Source organism: Arachis ipaensis, chromosome B5 (assembly GCF_059453495.1).
Source record: "Arachis ipaensis isolate K30076 ecotype BB chromosome B5, ASM5945349v1, whole genome shotgun sequence".
NCBI lineage: Eukaryota > Viridiplantae > Streptophyta > Magnoliopsida > Fabales > Fabaceae > Arachis > Arachis ipaensis.
In genome coordinates, this window is record NC_142440.1 from 26,681,038 (window position 1) to 26,688,589 (window position 7,552).

The 7,552-nt window shown below is 34.1% G+C and overlaps 1 protein-coding gene across 2 annotated transcripts; it reads left to right on the forward strand.

Annotated features, from left to right (window-relative positions):
• The first annotated feature begins 1,863 nt into the window (after positions 1–1,863).
• LOC107643377 (putative alpha,alpha-trehalose-phosphate synthase [UDP-forming] 9) lies at positions 1,864–6,916 on the forward strand. 2 transcript variants are annotated; one of them, XM_016347003.3, is made up of 5 exons: positions 1,864–2,091; positions 2,203–2,312; positions 3,398–5,418; positions 5,520–5,793; positions 5,905–6,916. In XM_016347003.3, the coding sequence occupies exons 3-5, from the start codon at positions 3,434–3,436 to the stop codon at positions 6,226–6,228; spliced, it is 2,583 nt and encodes an 860-aa protein (XP_016202489.1). In that variant the 5' UTR covers positions 1,864–2,091; positions 2,203–2,312; positions 3,398–3,433; the 3' UTR covers positions 6,229–6,916. The 2 variants fall into 2 exon arrangements, with proteins under 2 accessions (XP_016202489.1, XP_020979090.1); XM_021123431.2 differs by having other exon boundaries at positions 1,902–2,312.
• Positions 6,917–7,552: the final 636 nt, after the last annotated feature.

Genomic DNA, 7,552 nt, shown 5'->3' on the forward strand with positions numbered 1-7,552 from the left:
TGGACTCTTATTCATTAATAAAAACTATCCAATCAATCAATCCAATTTTTATATAAATCCTATTAAAAAACCCGTCAATAATGGAAGTAAGTAAATGGAAGAAATAATAGTATTAATAATGGGTAGTTAAAAAGAAAATAATCGTGTTAATAATGAACAATTTTAATAGTATACTTATATGTGCTCTTACTTATTTTAATGGTTAGAAAAACTAAACGTGGTATCATGCTTATTTTATATAGACAATCCATTTTTTATATTATTTAAAATTAGGAGTGTGCATGGCCTGGTCCGAAGACCCGGCCCGGCCCCAAACACTTTAGAGGCTAATTTGGTGTGATTTCACTGGGTTTAGGACCGGGTAAGGGTCTCAAAAATAGACCTAGTCATTATTTCGGGTCGGTCCGGGCCATGGGTCGGGTGCGGGCCATGGCTCGGGTCACCGGAAATCGGCCCGGTGGCCCGGTCATCATACACAATTAATATTTTGTGTTATTAGTGATGGATGATGGCTATTCTTATGTGGAATTTAAGTATTGTAAACCTTAATATTTTGTGTTATTAGTTATTATAAGACTATAAGTTAATGTTTTATGTTTAAAATGCATAAGATTTTAGACTAATATATAATCTTGTGTTATATGTATTGATTTAAATATTTGGTGTTATTAGACAATATTAGTATTGATTATGGTTATGCTTTAATTTTAGAGAAGAGTTGGTTCTTGTTATATTTTTCTAAGTGAATTTTATCATGTCAAATAATGGTTGGAGTCTTAAAAATTTGGATATTTTCACATGCTAGCTTATAAGAATATATCAAGGTAATGTAATATTAATGACCTGGTTTTCACCCAATTTTTACCCGGTATAATCGTGGCCCGAAAGTGTATAGGTTTTATGGGGTCTAGAGTCGGGTTCGGGTCTAATAAATAGGCCCGGTATATATTTCGGGTCGGGTCTGGGTCACATCAAACCCGATTTCACCCGGCTCATGCACACCCTATTTAAAATAGACGGCTTATCTTCCTAATATTTAAAATCGTCTATTTTTCCTATTATTTAAAATATTTCATTTCTAAGAGTTTGGTCCCATTTAAATTATTAATATTTTTTATTATTTTCAAAAATTATATTTAATTATTTATAAATACATATATCTTGGTTAAACAATAAATAAGATAAGTGTGTAAACGAGATAATTTTTCATGTATTTCATTTACACATATACAAAATTATCTCGTTTACAATATAAACGAGATAAATAAATGTGGTGTAAATTGGTAAATATTATACAATTATTTATTTTGGTAATTAAAATAATTAAATTATTTATTTAAAAAATTCAAAAATATTGACATGATAATTGTATAAAAAATGGATGTTTTTTATTTTTTTAATTGATATTATAAAGTGTGATTTTTTATTATATATTATTTTTTTATTTTTTTTATTTAAAATGTATATGATAAAAAATCATATTTTATATTATTAATTGAGAAATTTATTTCTATTTATGTGTTGACATTCTAGATAAGATTGTTATGTTATATATTATCTACATTTACGAATATAATTAAAATATATTGAAATATTATAAATAAAATTAAAATATTAAAGATAAAGTTCAAATTAAAATAAAATTTGAAAACAATATAATTATAATTGAGTAAATAATAAATATTTGTAAAGAAAAGAAGAATGAGGAAAATATAATAAAAATAAGATAATTTAGTTATTATAATTAAAAGTAAAGTAAGACTTATTTTCTGGAATTAGGTGATAGAATTTTTTATTCTTTTATAAAAGAAATTAAAAACAAAAATGGAAAGTGGGTAAAGTCTATCCAATTTGAGCTACAGTAAGTTGAGGTATAAGAAATTAAAAAAAGAAAAAAGAAAAAAGAGAAATTCTAGTTGTTAGCGTTCTGCTCTCTTCTTCTTCCCTCATTTCATTCTCCAAAAACCTTTCAACTCTCTCTCTTTCTCTCGTAAAAGCAGCGCAGTTTCTTCACCGCGTTTTTCCAAATTTTCTCTCACTCATCCCTAAACTTTGTTTTCTTCTTTGAAAGTTTCTTGTTTACTCTCAAAGGTGCTTGATCTGCGCTTTTGCCTCTTATTTCCATTTCTCTCTCTCTCTCTCTCTCTCTCTCTCTCTCTCGTTTTCTTAGTAGCCAAACAACTTGTTCTTGTTCTTGTTCAGGTAGTAGTTGCTGCGTGTATTGGCTTTGATGTTTGTGCAAAGGAGTTGACGATTGACCAGCCTTGAAGTTTGGTAAATGTGGTGATTCATATCTTCAAAATTTGGTTCAGGTGCCACTCTTCACCACCACCGCTTTCAGTTTTTCAAACCTAATTTCTCTGTTTATTCTTTTGTTAATTGTTATAATTACTGTTTTTTCTATTTTTTAATTTTTATTCATATTAATTTTTTGTATTGTTTGCTTGATGGAGTATATTTTCTTCTACGATGATAAGCTTGTTTTCTTTTTCAACTTTTTTATTTTCCGATTTGATTTGATTTATTTTGGTGTTGATGGATGATGCTGCGGCTCCTAATCACTTTTTCAACGAGTTTGATTGTGGTTTTGCTTGTGTGGCTTCTATGTTTGTCTCCTTGTTTCTATTTTAAGATATATGCCTTTTGTTTTGACTTCTAGTCTCCTTTAATGTAACCTTGAACCCAAACGTCTCATTTCAACTTTGGCTAAATTTTTTTGGACAGATATCTATTAGTAGTTGGTTGCAGTAATTGTATTTAAATAGTTCAGATTCATGGGGTTATTCGGGTTATTTTCATTTTTTGGTCCGCTTGTTAGTTTTGTATTTTTGTGGTGTACTAGCATGCTTTGAATTGAAACTCACTTATGTCTTTACTCTTTAACAGTTCTTTCATTTTACCAGTCGATGATTGAAATTGATACTGGGTAAATACTTCCATTTGTGGAGTCAATGCTACAAATATGAGTGCTTTTGTATAGCAGTGCCTCTAATCTGTGGCCAATAGAACCTGTGTATATTATTATTAGCCGTTGAAGCGAGAACATATAAGATGATATGATCTTGTTGTTTTCCAAAGTCAGTCCATCTGTTTATTCCTGTCTGATGATTTGTAATTTATCATGGTAATTTTCGATGAAATATATGCTATGAACAGAACTGGAATTCTGCGTTAAAAACTACTATATTACTGGATTCTTAGATAAGAATGCTAAATGTGTTACCTAGTGTCAATGGATCAAATCAATATTGATGAGGTCCTTCATTGATCTGATGGCTTTTTTGGTTATTTTCCTTGTTGGAACTTTGATGATATATTATTTTCTGGATGCTGAATTGCTGATTGCAGTATTTATTTTTTTAATTCTATTTATTTATTTATGGGTATGAATCAATAGAAACATCATTGAAGACGAGTTTCTCCTCGATCAGTCATGGTGTCAAGATCATATGTTAATCTTCTAGACTTAGCTGGAGATTTACTCGGTATTCCAAATACCCCAAGAACTATTCCTAGGGTTATGACTGTTCCAGGAGTTATTTCTGATCTGGATGCCTGTGGTAGAAATGATGCTGATTCAGATGTTAGTTCATCTGGGTGTCGGGAGAGGAGAATCATAGTGGCAAACATGTTGCCATTGCAGGCCAAAAGAGATATAGATACTGGTAAATGGTGCTTCAGTTGGGACGAGGATTCAATCTTATTACAATTAAAGGACGGTTTTTCTTCTGAGACCGAAGTGATTTACGTGGGATCCCTCAAAGTTGAAATAGATGCTAATGAGCAGGAAGAAATTGCTCAGAAATTACTGGAGGATTTTAATTGCGTGCCTACCTTTCTTCCCCATGATCTACAGAAAAAGTTTTATCTTGGTTTTTGTAAGCAGCAACTTTGGCCTCTCTTTCATTATATGCTTCCTATATGCCCTGATCATGGTGACCGCTTCGACCGTGTGCTCTGGCAGGCTTATGTTTCTGCAAATAAAATATTTGCAGACAAGGTGATGGAAATAATCAATCCTGATGAGGATTTTGTTTGGGTTCATGACTACCACTTGATGGTTTTGCCTACGTTCTTGAGGAAGCGGTATAATCGAGTAAAACTTGGATTCTTTCTCCACAGTCCTTTCCCTTCATCTGAAATTTACCGAACTCTGCCAGTAAGGGATGAAATTCTCAGGGGATTATTGAATTCTGATTTGATCGGTTTCCATACTTTTGATTATGCTCGCCACTTTCTCTCTTGCTGCAGTAGAATGCTAGGCCTAGATTATGAATCTAAACGAGGACATATAGGACTCGATTACTTTGGCCGAACTATATTTATAAAAATTTTGCCTGTAGGCATTCACATGGGCAGGCTTGAGTCAGTATTAAATCTTCATTCTACGTCTGCTAAATTAAAAGAAATTCAGGAAGAGTTTAAGGGTAAGAAGGTGATTCTTGGTGTTGATGACATGGATATTTTTAAGGGAATCAGTTTGAAGCTTCTTGCTGTGGAGCAGCTGCTAGAGCAGAATCCAGATCTGCAGGGAAAAGTTGTCCTAGTTCAGATTGTGAATCCTGCAAGGGGCTCAGGGAAGGATGTTCAGGAAGCAAAGAAAGAAACCTATTCAATTGTCCAGAGAATCAATGTCACTTATGGTTCAACCAATTATCGGCCGGTTGTATTGATTGACCGTCATGTTGCTCGATTTGAGAAGAGTGCCTACTATGCTGTTGCAGAATGTTGCATTGTTAATGCTGTGAGGGATGGCATGAACTTAGTCCCATATAAATATATTGTCTGTAGACAAGGAACTGAACAACTGGATAAAACATTGGGTAGAACAGCTGATTCTCCTCGTTCAAGCATGCTTGTTGTGTCTGAGTTTATTGGTTGTTCTCCTTCTCTAAGTGGGGCTATCAGGGTCAATCCCTGGGACATAGATGCTGTGGCTGATGCTTTGAATTCAGCACTCACTATGAATGATTCAGAGAAGCAATTGAGGCATGAGAAACACTACCGATATGTCAGTTCTCATGATGTGGCATATTGGGCACGCAGCTTTATGCAGGATTTGGAAAGAGCATGCAAAGATCACTATACCAAAAGGTGCTGGGTAATAGGGTTGGGCCTGGGGGTTAGAGTTGTTTCCCTTTCTCCTGGTTTTAGGAAGTTGTCCATTGATCACATCGTTTCAGCTTACAAAAGAACCAGTAGGCGGGCCATATTTCTTGATTATGATGGTACTCTTGTACCACAATCATCTATAAGTAAAATTCCCAGCCCTGAAGTTATCTCTGTGCTAAATGCTTTGTGTAATGATGCCAAAAACATTGTGTACATTGTTAGTGGGAGGGGAAGAGATTCTCTATGTGAGTGGTTTATATCTTGCAAAATGATTGGACTGGCGGCTGAACATGGCTACTTTTTAAGGTTTGCATTACACTTTTCACTTTTTATCACCCCCTCCCTCAAATTTAAAAAAAGAAAAAAAGAAAAAAAGACTGACTGCATATTTCTTTTCTGGTTTTCAGGAGCAATCAAGATTCTGAATGGGAAATGAGTCATTTATCAGCGGATCTAGAGTGGAAAAAGGTTGTGGAGCCCATTATGCAGTCATATACAGAGGCAACTGATGGGTCAAATATTGAAATTAAGGAGAGTGCTTTGGTGTGGCATCATCGAGATGCAGACCCTGATTTCGGCTCTTGCCAAGCCAAAGAGTTATTGAGCCACTTAGAAAGTGTGCTTACCAATGAACCTGCAGTTGTTAAAAGGGGCCAGCATATTGTTGAAGTTATGCCACAGGTGCATTTTTAAAATCCTGTTATTCTTTGATCTAATTATATAAATGTGAAAGCTAAATAGCTCATAAGCTGAAATGGACTTAGTATTCAAATCTTGCTTTGCTTTCTGCAGGGTATAAGCAAAGGTCAGGTAGCTGAAAAGGTTCTTACGAATATGGTTAATGGTGGTAATTCACCGGATTTTGTGTTGTGCATTGGAGATGATATTTCTGATGAAGACATGTTTGAGAGCATATCAAGGACAGTGTCATGCCCATCATTCCAAGTAGCCCCAGATATCTTTGCCTGCACTGTTGGTCGCAAGCCGAGCAAGGCCAAGTATTATCTTGATGATTCTGCAGATGTCATTAAGTTGCTGCAGGGACTCGGTTCTTCATCTAATCCAAAACCCAGGCATTTACCACATTTCCAGGTTTCTTTTGAAAGCACAGTTTGAGTTGGAATAAAGCAAGACATCATTATTGGTTCCTTATGGTGCTCTAATGACGAGTTCTTCACCCGTGAATCAGATCTTTGGTTATTTATCTTGTGGACAAATAACTAGATTTAGTTTTTTATATCTATTTCATTCAGTTTTTGAATTAGATGATGACATGTGGACATTTTTCCTGAGCTAAAAATGGAGTGGAAGTTTTTATGGACAGGTTACACGTGTAATTTACACGTTAAACTCACCATGAGAATTTCCACCTCCTGGTTAACCCTTCAACCAAACATGCACTAAAAAGCAAAAAGAATATACTTATCTCAAGAAAAGAGTACTCACATGTCTTTATTTAATTTGAGAATTGGATGGAGTGCATATAGAGAACTTTATCTAACATTTTACCTTTAATCTTGGCCTGACACGTGGTGGGACCTTGCTTGTGCAAATGTGATTCTTTGCACCTGAACTGGTTTTGCATGCATTGAAGACTTCACGATTCTGATGTACATGGCAAAATTGGTTACACCAATTGTTTATATTTGCTGGTGACACCTAATTATGCTAAAGTTGTGCTTCGAATTGTAGACCATATAGATTGTTTTGCATTGAACAAGGGGGCACCATAACTTGTACAGTTACACTTTTTGTTAACTATATACATAATATACCCATATGGTGTGAGATCTCTTGTTCCAAATAATCCCTTTTCCGTGACCAAATAGATGCAAAAAATTCCTTGGAATCTCAAACTATTGTAATGAAATGGTTCTTTTTAGGGCGGTGGATACTTTTAACACCAGCCACAGATTGGATTTTTGACAAAAATATTTTAAAGTTGAGCTTTTTAATGAAGGTTATAGTTATAGGCCAATTACGGGGTGGTCATGAAAGTATGGCTAGTTGGTGGCAGGCAAAGAATTTTTTCAACTGTTTTGTTTGTGACACGGAAGGATTAGCTGTGTCCCAATACAACCGAGTAAAAGCTTTCCAACTGTCTGTCAAATATATCAAATATCACAATTCTTAGGTTTTACACTTTAGAGAATAAAGTGAAATTTCTTATCATTCAATGTTTTTTTCTTTTGTTTTTTCTTGGTTCTACCTATGAAATAAGTAGTGATAGATCATACTTTATATTCTAAAGTAAAATTTAAAATTTAAAAAATCCAAATCCTTAGCATTTACCACAGCCTATAAAAAGTTTGAGTTTTTCTATCATCCCTTCGTTGGATCAAGAGTCATTTATTTGTCAAATACGATTATTTAGATGTTCAAAAATATTTTAGATTAGAAGTGTAGTTTATGCTGTAAACAGATGTTTATAAAGTCCAAC

Bases quoted from the DNA above. Each gene is read 5' to 3' on its own strand.
- LOC107643377 (XM_016347003.3), top strand. From the start codon at position 3,434: ATGGTGTCAAGATCATATGTTAATCTTCTAGACTTAGCTGGAGATTTA. The intron at 5,419-5,519 runs GTTTGCATTACA...TCTGGTTTTCAG, and splicing joins GAACATGGCTACTTTTTAAG to GAGCAATCAAGATTCTGAAT. The intron at 5,794-5,904 runs GTGCATTTTTAA...TGCTTTCTGCAG, and splicing joins TTGTTGAAGTTATGCCACAG to GGTATAAGCAAAGGTCAGGT.